Source organism: Leopardus geoffroyi, chromosome E2 (genome assembly GCF_018350155.1).
Source record: "Leopardus geoffroyi isolate Oge1 chromosome E2, O.geoffroyi_Oge1_pat1.0, whole genome shotgun sequence".
NCBI classification, from domain to species: Eukaryota; Metazoa; Chordata; class Mammalia; order Carnivora; family Felidae; genus Leopardus; species Leopardus geoffroyi.
This window is the reverse complement of record NC_059335.1, coordinates 60,111,369-60,132,206: the sequence shown is the minus strand read 5'-3', so window position 1 is coordinate 60,132,206 and position 20,838 is coordinate 60,111,369. Positions and strand designations below refer to the sequence as shown.

The 20,838-nt window shown below is 59.0% G+C and overlaps 2 protein-coding genes across 2 annotated transcripts in view; both read left to right on the top strand.

Moving 5' to 3' along the window:
- Positions 1–10,508, top strand: part of CA5A (carbonic anhydrase 5A) — a 53,682-nt gene extending 43,174 nt beyond the window's left edge. Inside the window, exon 8 of the mRNA XM_045439957.1 lies at positions 3,298–10,508. Coding sequence (XP_045295913.1) covers positions 3,298–3,354 — 57 coding nt within the window. The 3' untranslated portion in view covers positions 3,355–10,508. The remainder of the gene's footprint in view (positions 1–3,297) is intronic.
- Positions 10,509–14,347: 3,839 nt separating this feature from the next.
- Positions 14,348–20,838, top strand: part of SLC7A5 (solute carrier family 7 member 5) — a 33,010-nt gene continuing 26,519 nt past the window's right edge. Inside the window, exon 1 of the mRNA XM_045439945.1 lies at positions 14,348–14,923. Coding sequence (XP_045295901.1) covers positions 14,389–14,923 — 535 coding nt within the window. The 5' untranslated portion in view covers positions 14,348–14,388. The remainder of the gene's footprint in view (positions 14,924–20,838) is intronic.

The window sequence follows — 20,838 nt, the reverse complement described above, 5'->3', positions numbered from 1 at the left end:
GTGCTGTCCCATAGCACGTTCTGTGACGGCGGAATGTTCCAGAGCTTCATTGGTCCTATAGCACATTCTGTGATGGTGAAATGTTCTAGAACTGTGCTGTCCCATAGCACGTTCTGTGACGGCGGAATGTTCCAGAGCTTCACTGGTCCTATAGCACATTCTGTGATGGTGAAATGTTCTAGAACTGTGCTGTCCCATAGCACGTTCTGTGACGGCGGAATGTTCCAGAATTGCATGGTCCTATGTGGCAGCTCTTGGGTACGCATGGCCATTGCGCACTTGAAATGTGGTCAGGGCAATTGAGGTATTGAATTTTAGTTGCGCATAATTTTAATTACTCAATTTCAAATGCCACACGCGACCGGCCAGTGGCCACCGCGTTGGACAGTGCAGCTCTCTCCCTTGACCTGGACGCATATATTACTTGGCTGGCCACTTAAGGGCTGGGGTTTCTGAGGCCCTGCAGACGGGACATGAGGCCACCTGGGGTGTCAACGCCAGCACTTGCGGGAATCGGTGGAGCAAGGTGGGAGATTGGAACCCGCCACCCCCCTACCCCACCCCCACCCCCCGGTACAAACGGTCCTCTCCTTGTATCTTCCTTAGCTGCCGAGGGCCTCACAAAACTCACTGCCACCAGGTGACCAGCCACCAAGGGAAGGTGGCTCTGTGTCCTGATCAGGACACAGCTCGTTCATTTTCAACAAAAATGACTTAAAATAGACATGTTTTGACCCTTGAAAGGGTCGAATTTAATGGTGATGCTAGGTGAGAGAGGATTGGCTTGAAGCCACCAAAATAGATACTGAACGAGGAACTCACCAAAACAGACACGTTCTGTCCCATTTCCGAGCTGATGTCCCCGGTCACAAAATTCAGGATTAAGAGGAGTTTACTGAACAACAGGTCACCGCTCGGGGCTGTCCCCGCCCAGGCCCGGGCTGTTCGCAGGCACACTCCGCAGTCCTCAATCCCACCGCGTGTCGGAACCGCACGGCGCCCAGCCCTCACCCCGAAAGCGTGCGGCGCCCCCCGGGCCGGGGAACGGTGGTTCCGGGAAGGGGCCCAATGAGTGCTTTGCGTGGCCGGCAATCCCGTGTCGCTGTTGTAACGAGTTCTGTGGGATTCTGGGACATCACCTCCAGGTCTGAATGGGGACACTGAGGCTCGCTCGAGAGGTGGAGACTCTTGGCCAGGAAGAGGCAGAAGCGGGAGAAAGAGCCGCTGTCGGGAGGTGGCCCTCCAGCGCCCTGCGGGGGTTCCCTCGGCCCCCTCTGATGTGTGGGGCCCAGTACGAGAACACGCGCAGCCTCCCGTCAAAAAGATAAAGCCCCGACGTGACCCTTGCGCGAGAAATCTCTTTCTCCAATCGCCCGCGGTCGCATTCTGATGGACACTTCCCTCCAGGGAGGCACCTGCTGAGACCTCCCGCGGTTTCTGAACGTAACGTAACGAGGGCACCACGGGAGAGTCGTGGTTGGAGGTTGGGGTCTCTGAGTCAGAGTGGGGTGGGGGCCGTCCCTTTCCACAGGGCCGTCGGGGCAGAGGAAGGCCCAGGCGTCCAGAGGGACCTCGCAAGAGGGAGAAAGGGCCACCGCGCCCGGGCTCGGTCCCGCCCGCCACGCGGTGACGTCGTGTCCCGGCCAGAATTCCAAGGAACAGGTGGGAGTGTTTCCATCCTCATCGTTCATGCGGATGTGAGGCCTTCCTCTCCGTGCAGAAGCGCCTTTGTCTCCTGGTAGGTGTTCTCTTTTGTCGGTTATTTTTAAAAGCCGGCGTTCGCCCCGAGACACGGAGACTCTCCCAGGAGCCACACTGAGCGAGCGGGGACACACTGCCCTCAAACCACAAACACCCCGACAGGAAAGACGTTGATCCCAGCCCTCAAAGCAGTGGTACAAAAAACAAACACAGACGCCCCCACTCCCTGTCCCGAGTGGCTGCCAGACGCGGGGGTCAAGGTCCGCGGGCCTGCGGGCCGGGCTCTCAGGGTGGCGCGATGGTGCCTGAGGTCTGTATTGTACAAACTCTGGCCCCGACTTGAAAGCCCAAAGACTCCTCCCTGTGCTTTCATGTTATTTTATCATCTTCTGCAGTACAAATGTGTTAGAAGCGCCAGTTCCCGGCCCACGGCGGTCCCGCCCTCCCTCCCCTTCCCCTTCCTGACCCAGAACCAGAGGCGCTCCCCCCCACCCCCCCCCCCCTCACGGGTCGCAGGCCTCAGTCCCCTCCACGCTGCCCCCCTGGGACGGACCCACTGCGAATTCTTCGGCGGGCGGCCCTGCCCACCTCCCCCACCCCGCGTCTCCCCTTCCCGGGGGCCTGGACGCCCCGCTTCCGCAGAAACACCTGGGCCGCGGAGGCCCGCGGAGGCCCCCGGACCGCACCCGGGGTTCCCAGTTCTGTGGACGCCCGCCGTCTCCATCTCGGTCAAGGGCGCCTCCACCCGCCCCCCGCCCCCGGCACTAAGGCCAGCCTCGGGGAGCCCCTCGCAGCTCCTGCCCCCCCCCCCACTCCCCCCTGCACCCAAGGCGCCACGAGGCCCTAGCTCGCCACGTGTTCCAGATCCGCTCTCTGTCCTCCGCGTTCCGTGCCGCTGCCCGAGCGGCCTCGCCTCCGGCTGTGCCGCCAGCCCCTCCCCGTCGCCCCCTCTGCCCAGACGCTCCGGCTGTGCCGCCAGCCCCTCCCCGTCGCCCCCTCTGCCCAGACGCCCCCGCTCACAGCCGGTCCGCTCTTCTCTCCGCGGCGCAGGTCGTCAGCAGACCACTGCCTGTGCTTCCCTCTGACCACCGGGGCTTCCTTTACACTCGGAACTGAGCACAAGCTTCTCCCTGTGAGACCCGCGCCCCAGGTCCCTCCCGTGTCGCCCTCTGGGTGCGGGGTTCTCTCGGCTCGCTCCGCCGTCCCCGGGCCATTTGTGCGAGTCGCTCATCGTCCTCCCCTTCTTCACCTCCGCCCTGACCACGGGCCTCCCTGCAGCCTGGACGGGGCACTCCTCCCGTCTGCGGGGCTCGCGCCGGTCCGCCGGCCCCCCGCGTGTCCCCCGCGAGGGTGCTGTGCCCACGTACCCGCTGACTCGCAGCACAGAATACACACTCGTTCTGCGGAGGCCGAGCGAGGCGCCCCAACCCCCGAAGCTCGGGCGCCATCTCCCAGTCAGCCGTGCGCGCTCTTGCTTTGGCGCCTTCGGTCATGCTGTTCCTTCTCTCGGGAATGCCCTTCCCTTCTGCTTCTGCTCAAAAACTTCGATCGCCGGGCTCAGCCCGAGTGCCTGCTCTGCTGTGATTCTTTCCTCAGCACCTCCCCAGAGAGCTACCCCTCTCCTGCTACCACGTGTCCTACGGATGTGTGTGAAAGCGAGCAAGGGAGAGCCTGAAGCAGTGGGAAGTCGTGGGAAGCGGCATGGAACAGACATGGGAACGCGTGGAACAGACATGGGAAAGCATGGAGCATCGTGGAACACCACAGAGCAGCTGGGAGCAGCATGGAACAGCCTGGAAAGGCATGGAAGAGCATGGAGCAGTATGGAGTAGAAGGGAACAGCACGAGCCGACTCGGAACAGCACGGACAGCTTGGAGCAGCCAGGTCCTTGGCGCTCACGATAGAAAGCATCGTGTAGGGTGGTGAGTGATCTCCTCCTGGAGATTTCTGAGGTACAGAATTACATTCTCGCCTCCCCACATCTACCTTCCGGCCCTGAGTCCTTTCCCTGACCTGGTTTGTGTGTCATCTGCCCGGCGACCGCTGTGCCCAAAAGCGAGAGGAAGAGCCAAGTGGCCTGAGCGAGGAGCTCTGAAAACCGTGGCTTCCCAGAGCGTGGGTCTCTCCAGACTCCGCAGAATCATAAGAGCTACTCCCCGGGCACACACATCAGCCCTAGCCCTGCTTAGTGCCGGGTCGTGGGGTGCGGGATGAGCACAGAGCGGAAGCAAGTTCGGTGTGAGACTCAGCTTGTCCACGCGTCGACTACCCACGTGTTTGGCGTGCGCGTCCGAGGCTAAGCAGTAGAAGTACCCGGCCCCGAGTCCGTGGAAATGTTAGCATGCATGTCAACAGGAAAAAAGCTCTTCTGTTTCCGCCACACTTAAGATTATGTTCACAGACTACTGCATTGAAGATTAAAGCTGTGTGCTTTTTCAATTATTCTGTCCGAATTTCCTGTGTCGGTTTGGGATTTTTTTTTTTTTTTTTTTTTTTTTTTTTAGCAGCACTGAAATAGAGAAACTATTTTTAAGTAAAGCAAAATCTTCTGATCCTTTTTACTGAATCCTGGAAATCCAGAAAGGCCACCCTACAGGTGTTCTAGGTCCCTGAACACACAAACACAAATCAAAGGCACGAACATCAAACAGCAGGCACGCCATTCGGGCTTTCCGCGTATATCCGTGATCGCCTAACAAGGCACACAGCTTCTCTCCGATCGACGTCCAGCAACCACTTACTGAACACCTCCCGTCAGTATGTTCCAGTTAGTGTGCAAGGCAGCTGGGATACACCAGTGAATCCAACAACGAGGCAAACCAGGCCCAGCCCCGGTGGAGCCCGCATCAGCGGGGAAGACGGCACGGAGGCGGGGTGGAAAAAATGTGGGATATGATATGCTAGAGGTGACCAGGGCTCCAAAAAATGCAAAGCGGAGGCAGGGAGCCAGGCGCTGGGGTCAGGGTGGGCCTCCCTAAGAAGCTGACATCCGAGCAAAGATTTGCAAGAGGTGAGGAGGTGAGCCTTGCAGATACTGGGAGACAGTTCTGGAACATTCCAGGGCGTCGGCGAGACCAGCATGGCCAGATGAAGCAAACAAGGGCAAAGCAGCAGGAGGGAAGGGCAGAGATCTGCTCAGAGGGGCCAGGTCCAGGCGGGCCTCGGGGCCACGTGAAGGTGGGACTTTGCTCTGCGGGGAGAAGGGAGAGCGTCAGACGGGGGGTGCATTGCCCACGTTCCAGACGCGGCTCACTGGTGAACCACGCTGGCGGTGGGGACGGGAGGCACTGGATGCTGGAGACACTTGCACCGTGGTCTCGGCCCCCCAGCTGTCAGATCCGGAGAAAGGGGGGTGTCAAGGGTAAGGTCAGGGCATTGGTGCGCCACTCGGCCTGGAAGGCTGGGGCAGAGGCGGAGGGGAGAGGGGGAGGAACCCCCCCCCCAGCTCTGGCTGCGTGTTTTCAGTGCCTCCGGTGGTGACAGCTACGCTTTCCGTGTCTCCATTTCCTCACTCACTTCTAGAACCTCAGGAGGGCCAAGTGAAGCGAAACAGATGGCTGTGTGCCCTGCACCACTGAGTGGGGAAGGTGGAAATGACTGGGGTCAGACCCTCAGCAGGCAGGCGCAGCCCCGTGGGCCTCGGGGAGCGGAGTGGCTCTGGGGCGATGGTGTCGGCTCTCAGACGTGGTGGGAAGGACCTCGTCCCGAGGCCCGTCCTGCTGCCTGCCCGTGCGTGGGGAGCAGAGGCAACCCAGACCTTCCTACCGCCCTCCGTGTCCACTTGGGATGGGATTGGTGACGGGGATGGGACAGATCTCCTTGCCGCTTCCTTCCTGTGAGCCCGAGATGTTCCCCCAGAGCCAGGCTGACCGCTGGGAGCGACCTCCTTCCCCACCCCTGCACTCCGGGATTGAGGAAAATTCAAGGTGCGAGGTGGCCTGTCTGAGGAGGGAGACTCTGTGTCCCCACGACCTGCAAGCTCGCATCTGCATCTACAGGTCCCCGTCGTGGAGGCTGCCGGGTGGGGCCTCCGTGCCCGCCTCTGTCTGTCCGTCCCTCCTTCCAGCCAGAAGCTGATTCTGCACGGACGTGCTCTCCCAGCTGCCGGCGCCTTTGGCCCCACTTGGTTCAGAGGTGCAGCAGGGAAGGGCGGCGTTCCGCAGAGCTGGGGGCACACGGGCCCACAGGTGCTCGGTGAGGTGAGGATTCCGCAGGAATGTGGCGTGGACAGGTCAGGCTGGCTCTTCCTGCGCCCTTGACAGCCCAGCACGAGGGGCCAGAGCCGAGAAGGGGCCCAGGCAGAGATTTACTCTCTCTCTACGGTAACTCAGGGATGGGTTTAGGGCCACAACAAGGCAGCACGCTCGGGGCTTTCCACGACAGAAGTTTCTTCTCTCAGGGTTCTGGCGCCCAGAGTCCAAAATCAGGGCTGCGTGCCCCCTGAAGGCAACAGGGGAGGAACCATCAGGCCTCGTCCCGCCTCTGGTGGCCCCAGCGCTCCCTGGCCATCCTGGAGCTTCACTCCAGCCTCTGCCTCCATTTTCACTGTGTCTGATCTTGTAGAGATGCCAGTCACTCTGGGTCGGGGACACCCTGCTCCAGGATGGCCCCATCTTCCCTAGTTACCTCTGCAACGACCAATTTCCAAATAAGGTCCCGCTCTGAGGTCCGGGGAGCGGGGGAGGGTAGGACTTCTATCCATCGTTTTAGGGGGAGACACAATTCAGCCCATATCAGTGAAATGGGGTGGGGGCCACCTCCCAGACGAGCCTGTGCAAGGAGGTGCAGGATAGAAGCCCAGCATCGGTTGCATATTATCCATGGGAAGAAATCCGACTAGGACCAAAATGTCCAGCCAGCGCTGTGACTTGTCAGTCCGGGCCTTTGGCATAAACCCCGGGGGAAGCCCTGAGTCCCAAACCCAAACCTCTTGTTTGGGGGGAAGGCCTGATTGGGTTGAGTGATTAACTGTGCCAGAGGCCGGGGGTGGGGGGCGTTAACACCAACTGGCTATGGGGCTATCAGGTCGCTGGGAGTTTAAAGGTTCTGGGGCACCTGGGACGCTCAGTGGGTTGTGACCACGCTTGGACGGGACAAGGCCACCCCCCGGGCAAGTGACCATGGCTGAGCGAGTGACCATGCCTGGACAAGTGACCACACCCGGAGAACAAGCGACCATGGTCAAGCGAGTGACCCCGCCCGGACAAGCGACCATGGTCAAGCGAGTGACCCCGCCCGGACAAGCGACCACACCCGGAGAAGTGACCCGCCTGGACAAGTGTCCACATCAGAGGATGTGATGGGTATAGTGCTAGCATCAGGTCTTTCATGGTTCCTCTGACACGTCCCAGCTCAGCCGGTGCTGGAAGGAACGTCCGATCGTGGAGCCTGGCACCTCACCAGCCATCGGCCGCAAGTCCCCAGAAGAACGCCCTTCTGGTCAGGCGCTAGTCCCAGCTGCGGCTCAGCTGGGATGCGGGGCCCCCCGTCGGCGCCTCCCACCCACCCGGCACAGAAGAGAAGCTGGGCGGGGCCCTGCCTAGAGCACCACTAGCCACGGGGGAGAGGCCACATGTGACCCCAGGGCCCCCGAGTCCAGGCCCGCTCTCTTCTCCGTTTTTGAGGTACAAACACAAAATTGGCCACTAGCCATTTAAGTACACAATTCAGTGGCCTTAGCACGTTCACGCCGTTGTGCCCCCCCCCCCCCACCTCTACTGGGTCTCAAGAGATTTCACCTCCCCGAAGAGAAACCCCCCATCAGTGGTCACACGCCCCCCCTTCCCGGGCCTGGCAGCCAGAGTGTACGTTCTGTCCCTATAGGTCTGCCTTTCCGGGCCATTTCACCTCCGTGGAACCCTTTGATCCTGTGCGCCTGGCTTCGTTCCCTGAGCGTGACGTGTTCCCAGTTCATCCACCTTTTTGAGGCCGGAGACGAATCCAACGTGTGGCTCTGCCCCGCTTTACCTAGCCATCTATCGGCTGACGGCTGGGCCCGAACCCTCATCCCCGCTCCCCACTGTTGCCGGCTCCATAGTCCTCAAGGATCAGGCGCCCTTCTGAGCACATCGGCCAGGCCACGCTTGGGGCCAAGGCTGAGAAGTGAGGCCCAAGCCCAGTGCCTGAAACACAGGCAAACTTGTGCTGTCACCTGGTTGGAACCCTCCAGGAAAACCCGCCCTGCGATCTCTAACTTTGCTTCTATTACCCGGAAGTTCCCAGGGCTTTGGATCCCACCCGGAGCTACAGAGACTTGACATCTCCACCCCTGTGAACTTGAGACGGTCGGGGGGCCTTGCTGAGCATTTGAATGGAGCCAAAGATACTCAGCGAAGGAGTCAGGCGATCCGATCTTCGATCTTTGCCAGGGTGGGCGCGTTCCCACCCAAGCGCAGTGAAGCTGCCGGGAGCCTCCGGCAGCGGCGGAATAAAGCTCCCCTAAACCAGAAGAATCCCGTGCTTGTCAGCGCGGCCCGAGGGGGGACGGCATGGCCGCCCGTGTGAGACGCGCTCTGTGTGCCCCCCGCGTCACAGCTATGATCTGAGGCCCAGCCTGCGTCTGAAGCTGGGCCGGGCCACCTGCTGACCTCGCTGCACCTTGATTCGCCAGGCTCAGACGGGGACCACCCACAGGGCCTAATGATGTTGTTGCGGGACTCAGACAGCAGGCAGTATCTACACGTCCTGACCCCAGCTGAACACTCGGTATGCGTGTGCCACGCACACACACGTGGGCTCAGAAACAGAACTTCATTTCAGATATTACCCTGGATGGTAATGGGGGGAGGGGGGCGGCGTCCCACCTCGTCAAGCACGCAGATGGGAAAAGCTCACAGCCGAGCGCAGCAAAAGCCTGGCTTTTAAAAACAAATTTCCAGAAGAAGCAAGGACACTTACTTTGTGAAAAGAACACAGATATTTCTCACGCAACTGAGAATAGACAGATGGGGGGGTGGGGGTGGGGGGTGGGAGGCAAGCTTCCACATCAGGGAAGGATTTTCTGCTCTTTCCTGGGAAAAAGAGTGAGTTCAAAAGGAGCAAAGATCCGCTAGAATTATGAATACTCAGTGGGTTGAGCAGCCGACTCTTGATTTCAGCTCAGGTCGCGATCTCATGGTTCTTTGCGGGACCAAGCTCCCGGTCACACTGCTGGAGCTTCCTCTTAAAGCCAGGCCACTAGCCCGTCTGCCTGCATTTAGGCAAGGGCAGTCTGGGTGAAAGCAAGGACACCGGGGAGGACCGCCCAGCTCCAAGCACCTTACACCCCGTGAGACAAAGCGAGCCCCTTGTCTGCCAGGCCAGAGGGCCTGTGTGCAAGGCGGAAACGCAGCCTACCGGTCCATTTTGCCATTTTGAGTTTTATTCACCTTCGGGACGGTGGGCTTGCTTTAAGTGAACTGCGCGCTTGGTGACGACTCGTGCTTGGAATATTTGTGAAAGACACAGAACCCACTTCCGCGGATGCAAGATTTGTAAGGCCCTCGACGCCCTCTGGGCGAGGGGGCCGAACTCTTTTCCGAGGCCAAACACTGGTACCAGAAAAGGGCAGTCAGAGACGACGAAGCCAGGTGAGCAGGGGCGAGACTTTACATAGACTCCTACTTGCCTCCCCCAGGGAGGAGTCGCGGGCCAGGCTTGGCAAAGTGATGTGCGACTCGGCTTGGAAAGGGAAGCAGAACTCGGGTTGCTGGAGTGTGTCGTGGGAAACTGCCTTTCAGCTTGGGGGATCTGCCACGTGGGGCCTTCAGGAAGAAAGTTCGGGAACAACAGGGAAATATAAGAAGTTGCATATAGCACAACCCCTCCCCCACCCCCGTGTGCGGACCCACGGCAGATGGCTGCCGTCACCATTTCGGTGTATAATTCAGCAAAGTTGCTTTTTTGCAGCCACTATTAACGCCTGGCGGCTGCTGCTAGGGACTTGTTCTGTGACGACACTCCCTCCTCTCGGTGCCCTGCGCGCGTGAGTTCATTTGTAGCAGGAGCTGCGGTCTGCACTGAGAGCACAGGAAACTGAGGCCCAGAGAGGGGGCCAGATTTGCCCAGTTCCTTGAGCTGGTGGCCCAGTGGACGTGGGGCCTGGGGGTGAGCTCAGGAAGCCTGAGTCCGAAGTGAGGTTTCCGCTGCTGCCGTGGACCTCCCCACCCGCCACCCCCAGCTGTACTGAGCTATGATCCGCTTGCACAGCGACTAGTTTCGGGGGCTCGGTGTAATGGTCCGTTTGTATGTCCTGCCGAACGACGCCACGGTAGGTCTACCTAGCACCCGTCACCTCACAGAGTTACTGGTGTGGGAAACAAAGCAAAAGAAAAAATTACATTCCCTTACTGCCCACAGCCGGTTGACAAGTCCCTGGGACGGGCAGAGCAACATTCCTCCAGGAGCCCAGCTGCCTCGATGACGACACTTGGTTAAGGGCAAAGGCAAGCCTCACCCGCCCCCCACCTCCCAGGATCCCATAAGTCTCCTTTAACAAATACAAAGTCCTTTGGAAACTTCCTGTATCTCTGCCCCCAAGATATATGCTGGCGATCATCCTGCAAGCATATGGCCCCCTGATACACATCAGAAGGATCTCATGACTAAGTTTTGACTAAACGGTAATAAATGACCTTTTCCTAGCAATAGCTACCCCCCCTCAAGGTCCTGGAAACCTTGCTTCCAAAATACCTCGGAGGCTTGTGCTGTCCTTGACCCCCTCCCAACTTGAACGTGTACGATCAGTCACCTGTCACAACCCCATTGCAGCTCTCTCTGCCCACGGGTCCTGTCCCCGTGCTTTAATAAAACCACCTTTTGCACCAAAGACATCTCAAGAATTCTTTCTTGGCCGTCAGCTCCAAACCCCAACATTTCCATATTGGTTACTTTTTATTAGTTAGTTTTAATACTTATCACATATTATATTGTACATATTGTATATGTATGTGTATATTGTATATGTATATATGTACGTATTGTACATATATGTATATATACATAATATTTATAACATTTCTGACATGCGTGCCTGCCATGAAAGATTTTTATCTTTTTCTTCTGATGAGAACTTTTAAGATCTGCTTTCTTTCCTATGGGGCGCCTGGGTGGCTCAGTCAGTTGAGCGTCCGACTTCAGCTCAGGTCACGATCTCACAGTTTGTGAGCTCGAGCCCCACGTCGGGCTCTGTGCTGACGGCTCAGAGCCTGGACGGAGCCTGCTTCAGATTCTGTGCCCCCCTGTCTCTCTGCCCCTCCCCAGCTCACACTCTGTCTCTCTCTCTCTCAAAAATAAATAAACATTAAAAAAATTTTTTTAATAAAAAAAAAAAAAAATCTGCGTTCTTAGCGACTTTCAAATACACCACACTGACTAACTCCAGCCCCTTGCTGTCCACGTCATTGCCAGCACTTACAACAGAGTTTGTGCCTTCTGACTCCCTTCGCCCTTTCCCCCACCCCCAAAGCCCACATTTTGCAACCAGGAACCCGAACGCCAGGGCAGCTTTGCAGGGAACAGGAGAGAGTTGAGAAAGCAAGCAGGAAGAGTTCGCAGAGTGCAGAGCAAATGCTGCGTTGGCCCAGCGCCCGGCCTATCTTCCCTCAGCGGGGGGGCCTGGGACAGGATCTCTTCTCCCAGGAGGCTCGGAACAGGGGAGAGGAGCCACCTAAAAGGGGTCATCCTTTACAAGCCCCACAGGAGACACAGCTCCGCCCTGATGAAGCACCAAGGTCGTTTTCCTCCAAGGCGGTTCCGCTTCTCCAAGGACGATCCTCCCTGTTCCAAGAGGCCCTGGGAAACGTTCCTTCCCACACGAGGCAGTGGCCTGGACGCCCAGTGACACCCCACACCTGAGAAACAGGAACCGATGTTCCTCCAAGATGGCAGGTCTCCCAGTTCTCAAAAATATGGAAGTGGGGCCCCAGTTTAACCAGAGCACCCGTCAGATGGGGCTTTGGGATGTTATATCGCAACGCCCTCTTCAATAAGTCAGGAACAGATTGTTCCAGGAAAAGAGTCTTTCACATCCTGATGTTTAATAGTTACACTGTATCCACACGTGGGTACAGCAACATCTACCAAAGCAAGTCTGTTGGGTGTTTGGTTTAGTTCCGATATTTGCCATTATGTTTTAAAGCTACAATAAACAACCGTGTAGCCAGAAATACAGCACATTCCTTATTTCCTTAGAGAAATTCCCAGAAGGGGATTACTGAGTACAGGGCGCACGGCTTTAAGGCTTTTGACAGAAACTCCCGAACTTTCCTCCGTAGAATGTTCAAGACATTCTCCCCACCAGCCCTCACGAGGATAAACGACACAGCTTTTAACAAATTAGAAGCTAGCGCTGGCTGCCACTGAAAAGACCTTTGTTGGGGCAGCAGTTCCTTTGAATCTGTAGGGGCAAATAGCACCTTAATGACGCCACCAGCAGATGGCACTCTTTGCTAAGATTTTAGAGTCAGGTTTCAAGCAAGGTGTTTTAAGATTTCATTCAACTTGCATCAGAGAACTCTGAGACGCGTATATTCGAAAGCATGATTGCAGGAGGGAGTCTAGGACGTTACATGAAAACCAACAGACAGTGTCGCATAACAGCGGGACCTTGGGATCCTGGGGGAGCTTGAACGCGCTCCTGGGGGCGTTGTAACCCTTCCAGGTTATGAAGGTCTCCCACATCCTCTCAGGAGCCCTGCACCCAAGCGCGTGTGCACTCCCACGGGCACACGTGGGTCCCTCTGCCTCTCTCGTTAATTCTTTTCCTGGGAAAGCTGAATCGGACCGGTCTGGTTCCTCCTGACCAGCTCCCCAGGTCCTAGTAGTGCCGTCGGCTTATCAGGGCTGCCGCTTTACAGTTCTGTGTGTAATTATCGATCGCCTCTGTCTTGTTGGAGGAGGGAGGTCCTCCCGGTCATGTGCCTGGAGCCCAGGGCAGCATGCCCTGCAGGTGTCTGCTGCGGGAATGCAGACGAGGTGCCTGGGCCCTTGCCTTAGATCTTTGCTAAATGATCGCCTTCCTCGAGAAACCGAAATCCATCTCGAGGTGGCCGAGTTTTAGCAGCTATGAGTGACAGAAACAGAAATTTAACATCAGTCTAGAGGTGAATAAAGCACAGGAAGGGTGGAGGAAGGACTAGAAGTCCACGGACGTTCAGGGGTGGTCAGAAGGGTAGGTCCCGGCCCACTTACTGGTCAGATAAGTTACATAACCCGGTCCAGCCTGTCTGTCAGCTACAAAATGGCTCTCAATCAGAATGTGTCCACCGAAGCCTCAGCACAGCGCCTGGCGCCTCACATGGGCTCAGTAAATTTGCTCAGCCGTCGTAGTCGGGTCTCCTGCTCAGGAAGGACAGCGGGAAGAGAAAGAGTGGAGAGACTGTTTTCTTTCCCCTAAGCCACCAGTTTGGACAACGTCTTGCCAGTTAATATTTGTGCTGTGTGATCTTTAGGAGGCCAGGATTTCCTTCGGTTCTGGCATTGCAGGTGTACAGCTGCCGTGGGGGGGGGCGCAGGGGGGGGGTCTGGGTGAGGGTGGTCCAGAGCCACGCCCCTTGGCTAAACTCCCCCAAGATTCGGGATGCTGGCAGGCGCGCATGTCAGTTGAATCAGCACGCAATGTCGATCCTTTCCTGCTCCCAGGCCTGGTGTGACTTGTCATCCTCCCCACTCCTGACCACTAGCTACCTTGCAGCCATTCTTGGGTTCTTGGGGACCTACAGACTACAGGCTCTTCACGCGCGCCTGCCTCGAATTCCCGCGGGGTTTGGGATTTGGGATTTTGCTCCTTCCAGAGATGCCCCATCAGGTCAATGTAAGTGGGCCTGTGCAGACTCGTGGTTTCCCAAAGCCCGACTCACGGCTTCTCAGAGCTGCGCGGCCCTGGACTCTGTTCTTTGTCAGGGAGATCCCCCTTAAGATGGTTAATTGTTAGCCCAGGAAGGGATCCAGAATGTGGCCTTGGTCCCCTCCTTTGTATTTTTTTAACGTTTATTTACTTATTTTGAGAGAGAGGGAGGGAGGGGCAGAGAAAGAGGAAGAGACGGAATCCCAAGCAGGTTCCGTGCTGTCAGCGCAGAGCCCGCCGCAGACCTTGAACCCACGAACTGTGAGATCACGACCTGAGCGGAGATCTTACGAATCCACCCTTCACCGAGTGGGCCTCTCCGGTGCCCCAGCGGCTCCCTCTTCTCCGAGCTCCGCTCACTCGCCCCGTGACTCAGCCCCCCCACTCCCAGGTCCCCAACTGGACCACCAGTCAGTTTCCCGCAGGAGGGCCGGTTCCGGACACCCTCAAACCCGGCAGGCCCGCGGGAGGAGCAGGCTGCGGCGGTGGGCGCGGGGTGGGGGGGGGGGGGGCCATCACCTCGGCCCACCGCGCCCCACCAGGCCGGAGCGCCCTCCGGCAGGGCAGGCAGGCAGGCCTCGTCTGAGCCGCCGTCACGCAGCCCCGAGCCCGGGTCGGGGGCGCCGGGCCCTCCGTGCGTCCGGCTCACGGTCCTCGCAGGTGCAGCCCGCTCGCGGCGCCGCGTGGGCGGGGCCGCTTGACGCCGGCGGGCGAGGCGGATAGGCCGCGCGGCGGGGGCGGGGCCTGGGGGCGGGGCGGCGGCCGCGTATAAAGGGGGCGGAGCGCCGGGCCTGACGCAGCGCCGGGAGAGGATCCTCGCTGGGCGGCGGCGGCGCGCGCGCCTCGTGGCCCGGCCGGCGGCATGGCAGGCACCGGCCCGAAGCGGCGCGCGTCCGCGGCCCCCGCGGCGGCCGAGGAGGAGGAGCGGCAGGCGCGGGAGCGGATGCTGGCGGCGCGGCGCGGGGACGGCGCGGAGGGCGCGGAGGGCGTGACCCTGCAGCGCAGCATCACGCTGCTCAACGGCGTGGCCATCATCGTGGGCACGATCATCGGCTCGGGCATCTTCGTGACGCCCACCGGCGTGCTCAAGGAGGCGGGCTCGCCCGGGCTGGCGCTGGTGGTGTGGGCCGTGTGCGGGGTCTTCTCCATCGTGGGGGCGCTCTGCTATGCGGAGCTGGGGACCACCATCACCAAGTCGGGGGGCGACTACGCGTACATGCTGGAGGTCTACGGCTCGCTGCCCGCCTTCCTGAAGCTCTGGATCGAGCTGCTCATCATCCGGCCCTCCTCGCAGTACATCGTGGCCCTCGTCTTCGCCACCTACCTGCTCAAGCCGCTCTTCCCCACCTGCCCGGTGCCCGAGGAAGCCGCCAAGCTCGTGGCCTGCCTCTGCGTGCGTAAGTACCGACCTCGGGGGGGCGGGGGCGGGGGTGCCCCGCGCCGCGCGGCTGAGGCCGCCGCTCCCAGAACCCACGTGGGTCTCATTCATTCGTGTGCCTTGGGAAATCAACGGTGAGTCAGCAGGGTCCCCGCCCTCAGGGTCCCCGAGACGTTCCACTTCCTCAGCCCCTTCATTCAGAGAGGCTGGAGCACACGTCCCTGCCTCTGGGTAGCGTCCGCTCCGGGTAGTGTCTGTCTGAAAACACATTTACCGTTTGGGGTTCTCAGTGCTGACCGCTTATCACAAAAATTGTAGTTAAAAAAAAAAAAAAAAATTCATTCATTTCTGCTCTCCAGAGCGGCTTATCAGGAGTCAGCAGAGGCTGGCTCATACAAAACCGGTGGGGACAGAATTCTGAGTTGCTGGTTTGGGCAGCAGTGTCAAAGTTAGTAGTAAAATGGGGGAGTTGGCAGCAAATTAGATTTGTGTGTGTTGGGGGTGGAGGGTGGGTTTTGGGGGTCCCAAGCTGTGCAGAGAAACAGCCCCTGGTCATATTCCTAATGTTGGGCATGGTCTTGGTATGTTGGTGGGCACATTCCTGGTTCGTTTTTCACCCATGAGTGCTTTCCAAAAGTCTTCTCGTGGGATTTCAAAAGAAATCATTTGTACCAAATGCCATGTGACTTTCCTGTCCTTTTCGGCTGGAGTGGGGGGGGGGGGGCTTTTACACCTGCCCCTTGGCCCCCCTCTTAGGAGCCCTGCAAGGTGGAAGCAGCCAGCCTTCCAGAACTGCCTGCCATCTGATTTGAGGATTTGCCCGAATGTTGATAGTGGGTACAGGTCCAGGGTGAGCAGGGCTCTGGGCATTCAGGGCCGGGGTCCCAGCCAGGAGACTCAGGGACCGGGCCGTTACTGGGAGTGGCTTCTGATCGGCAGTGACTGCTGGTGCCACGGGGATTCTGGCGTGTGTGGACTGGGTTTCCCACGGGAGCCACGCTGTAGTGTAGGGGGAGGCACGTTTCCTACGGTGGGGAGTCCAGGAAGCAGAACCCCACGTGCAGCTCTGCTCGGCTGCCTGACATCACACGCTTTGCTGAGACCCTGAACAGAGCAGCCACGCCGGCTGAAGGAGCGTTATTTGCCTTTTTTGGGGCGGTCTCGCTCAGTGATGTGAATCTCAGCTTAAAAAAAACTTTGGTCTAAATCTAGGGAGAGTTACAGCAATAGTCGATCTGCTTGAACACAGGAAAACCCGTGGCTTCTGGTAGGTTTGAGATGAGGCTTTTTATGGGATGACACATTGGGCCGTGTAGGGAAAAGCCCGTCTAAAGGCAGGACGACTTTATGATGCAATATTAATACAAGACGATTTAACGTCTGGGCCTGAACGTAGTGAAGTAAATGGTATCTTTAAAGCGCCTGTTCTCTAGTCTTCAAAAATCAATCCCTTACTTTTTTAAGCTCTTGGGTTTGAGTAGACGGATTGCAGGGGGACTGTGGTGGGTACAGCCTTGCCAGCCGCCCGGCGCCCCCCCCCCCCCACCCCGTGGCGCTGTGGCAATGCCAGTGTGAGTTGTGAGCGGGGGCTACAGGTTCCACGTGGCGATCAGCCCTTGTGGCTCTTTTTCTCTGAAGCACCTTGTGGGTGGATGTGGGTGGCTTTCTCCCACGGAGAGAGGATTTTCCATTACAGAACCGGACGCACCGCAGGCAGAACACTAGTCTAGAGCCTTCCTCCGTCTGGAAAGGGCCAAGGGCTTGTCCAAGGCTCACAGAACTCAGAGCTCGCTGGCACAGGCCGCCCTGAACTGAGCAGGGAGAAAGGTTACGGGTGTCCAGGGGGGCAGGCCTGTCCTTATAGGGGCACGCGGAAAGTGTCTGAGTGTTCTTCAAGTATCCCACAAAGGCCCACGTTCTAGAATTTCTACTCAAGAAGAAGGGCGCTCCGCACTGCTTTCCGCCCCTAGCGCATCCCTGTGGGACCCCGTGGAAGGGCCTGGTGGCCCGTTCCTTCTAGCAGCGTGTCCTGGGTGCCAGAGCAAAGTTCTCCGTTTTGCTGGTCGGTCTTTTGGTGCCCTGGGCAGATCCTACCGTAAGTTGCTTTCTGCTGCTTAAACAGTGGTGTTCTGAAACAGGTTGGCTTTGGTGCGTAGACTGGTCCTGCTGTCTCTAGATATTGGTGGGAATAAAAGCCCTTTTCTTGTAAGTCTGTCCGAGATGACCAATAATGGGGCCCCTCCATAGTGTGGCTCTGGGGTTTCTCGGCGGTAAAGGTGAGAGAAACTCGCTGCGTTCGCCTTGCCCGATGGCCGTGTGGCATCTGGCCTGAGTCTCGGTTTACATTCTCGCTCCACAGACAGTTGGAGAGGTCTGCTTGAAACCTCGATACTGCTGGGTTCACCTTCTGGGCGGAAGTCACTCAGACCGGAGCTGAGATTCTCGCCAGCCTCACTTGGCCTTTGGCGGTTTTTCTGACCTCCTTGTGTGGGCTTTCTCTGCAAAATGGGTCCAGTGTTGGGGGCACCTGGGTGGCTCAGTCGGCCAAGGCTCAGGTCACAATCTCACAGTTTGTGGGTTTGAGCCCCGCATCGGGCTCCGTGCTGATGGTGCGGAGCCTGCGGAGCCTGCTTAGGATTCTCTCTCTCTGCCCCTTCTCTGCTCTCTCTCTCTCTCTCTCTCTCTCTCTTCAAAATAAATAAATAAACAAAAAAATTGTTTTTAAACTGAGGCCACAGCGAGAGCTGGCCCAAGGTCCAGACGCCTGCTTGGGTCTTTTATGTCAAGGGAGAGGCACCCCTCTCGTAGTCACCCCTACCCTGCACACAAAGGTGTCAGGCAAGTGGCTGCAGGCTGCTGGGGGCCCACCCTCCTCTCCCAGTGGGTGTGTGGGGGGGTGGGTACTGGGCCCACTGGGAGAGCCACAGCTCAGACTCACTTGTAGAACTCGGAGTGGTCCCCTTCAGGGTGGTGGCCTTCGTGGGGTCTGGAAAGCACTCTGGTCTGCCTTCTCGTGCGAGACACGTGGGGTGGCTGTGCCCTGCACATGAGCAGAGCTGGGTTCCGTCTCAAGAGATCCACTCGGACGTCCCGGTCTGACTCCACATCTGTGAAATGGGAGTGGGTCACGGCCCTGCCTGGTATTTAATGAGCTCAGCACACAGAGTCCCCAGTTCACAGGGTGGCTGCAACTTATTCTCAACGCTGCTCTCTGTCTGGTGTTCACCTTTCGCCTCTCGAGCTACCTTAGGACTTGGTCTGTTCCAGTTCGGCAGAAAGAAGGAGGGAGGGAGAGCGGAGACAAGGCAGGAAAAAGCCAGAGGTGAACACCAGCGTCCCCTCTCGGGCTGGGGTCTGAGTTGCGAAATGCCTGTCACACAAATCGTCCCTCCCTGCCTCAGGGGCAGGAGACCGGCTGTCCTGTAGGTGAAGGGCACAGATAAGGGGTGAGTTTGGCTGGCTGTGGGTTTCGGCCTGCTGACTTGAGGGTGAGTCCACTGGGATGATGGCCAGTGGGGGAGGGGAGGCCATGGCCCCCGCAGTCTTCTGCATCAGCTCCGGGCAGTGACCTGCTCCTGGAGGTGTGAGACCCCTACTGCACAATGTGTAGACCACTGTATCGCCTGCTTCAGGGCGTCTGAACGCCTGCTGGCCGCCAGGGCCAAATCCCTCTCTGCACGAGGCAAAGGCTTCTGGGTGTTTCCAAGGAGCTGGTGTCCCCAGAGTCGCAAGCTGTGAACTAAGTGCAGATGACAGCCCAGTCATGAGCACTGAAATCTGCCTTTCCCAGCCAGACACGAACGTGCTCCGGCCGCAGAGCCAGTCACGCCGAATCACGGGACCGGAGCTGAGGCCTGTGGGGTACTTCACAAAAGCGCGTGACCTCAAGAGAGGTGGGAGACGCTGGGTGGGCATTTCTGACCCTGTTTTCCCCGGGTCACGGACCCCCTTTGATAATCCAGTGGAATGTGCAGACTCTGGGCAGAAATGCGCAGCGGGCGTATTAACTCCAAAGCGCGCCCAGTCATGGGGCTCTCACGCCCCTGCCCGCAGACGGTGGCGGGGGTGGGACCTGACGTCTCCAAGCCGGCGGTGCTTGAACTCACACCTCTCCTCACAGCCTCCTGCCCCAGCCTTTGAAACCAGTGTTCTCCTCCCCTCTCTACGGCCAGGGAAACTGAGGCAGCGGTGGGCCGAGAGCCCGGGGCTATGGCACTGTCCGTGCCGAACTGCCTTTTCTCATCACGTGTGTGGGGACACCAGGCCACATCTTTGGCGAGAGCGGCAGATGCCAGGATCGCCACCTGTGGGCGCCCGGTCAGCCGGGGTGAGGAGACGTGGGCCCCGACTCGCTGGGAAGTGCTTTTCCCCCTGACCGAGCCCCAGAGCCTGGATGCAGAGCCGCCTGGGGAGCCTGTCCTCTTCTCTCCAGGTCTTCATCTTGCGAAGTAGCTTCTGGAGCAGGATGGGTGGACCGCTGCCCCCCAGCGTGCGCCCCTTCCTGTGCCCACGCTGACCTCCAGTCCCCATGCCCCTTCTGTGACCCATAGCAGGTGCTGGGAACCAGGGGTATACCTGATTCTCCGCCCTCGGGGCATGACCTTCGCGCCCTCATCTGGATTGCTGGCCCAGGGTGCCACCCAGAGCGCACTTGTCCCCACCCTCAGGCTTCATCCCGCCGACGGGACTAGCCCTGCCCCGCCCCAGACCACCGCCCAGTCCAGCAGCTTCTTGGCTCCCGGCAGAATTCTGGCTCTTGATTGGAGGCTGGCTATCCCAGGTGGCTCTCCAGCACCCGCGACACACACGCCTGTCCCTGTGGACCTGGGTCACACCCACCCCTCCCACTAGGTGAGGAATGGGCACCAACTTCCCATTCCTGCTCCTGGCGCGTGTTTGCAACCTGATCTGTGCTCCCGAGTCAGCCTGACCTTGCTTGCTGGCAGACATCTGGCGCTGCTGGGACCCAGCTGATTGTCTGTGATTGTCCATGAGTCCCTCAAAACGTAGCCAGTATAGAACCGAGGCCACTGCCCAGAAACATGAGCCTGAAGCCCCCTGCGACCTTCTGGCCGGCCTCGCGTTTGTCCAGGTCTGTGTGAGCTGCCCGAACCTGGCACAGACACATTCACATCCAGCCCGAGTTATCTGGAAGGCCCAGGGCTGCTGCAGAGGCAAGTTCTGTGAGTCCCTGGGGCTGTGTGACCTGGGGCTGGGCGCTTAGCCTCTCCCGGCCGGTGTTTCAGAGCTCAGAGCAGGGGCACACAGGCCGTTCCTGCGGAGGGTGTGAGTTAACCATCTCATCACAACGGGGGCAGGTGACAGGGACTGTCCAGAAATGAAAGACAGCAGGGCAGATGTGCCTGGGGAGGGCAGCAGTAGATGGGCTGGGGGAGGGACCAGGAGCTATGGCCCTGCCCTGTGAGGTGTGGGTCCTGTAGTTGCAGCGGGGGGGGGTGGTGGCTGGCTGGAGCCACCTGTAATCTGGGCACCCATGCAGCAGCACTCACGCGTTAGCAGGCCCTGGGCGCGTTGTGTGTGTGTGGTTGGGGGGGGTCTTCCTACAATCATTTAGACATCCCCTGCCCCCGGAGCTAAGGGAAGGGTCCGGGGTGGGGGTGGGGGGAGGGCGGCCGGGTGGGGCGCTGCTAGAGGAGTGTCCCCCCCCCCCAGAGGCCGGGCTGCTGGCTCGCCCTGAGCGGCACCAGGGTCGGGGGTCTTGGGAGGACGGGAGGCTGGACCACAGCTTGGTTAGTGGGCATTTTGTTCCGGCGGATCCGTGGGGTAGGGCGGCTGCGCTCGTCGCTGCCGGCGCACAGAGGCAGTTTGAGGGCCCGCGTCGGGCCTGTCACCGGTGAGGGTCTCCAGTCCCAGGGGCGGGGGCTTCTTGGCAGTGAGCCGCTTCCGGAACACGGAGGGAGAGGGCTTGTCAGC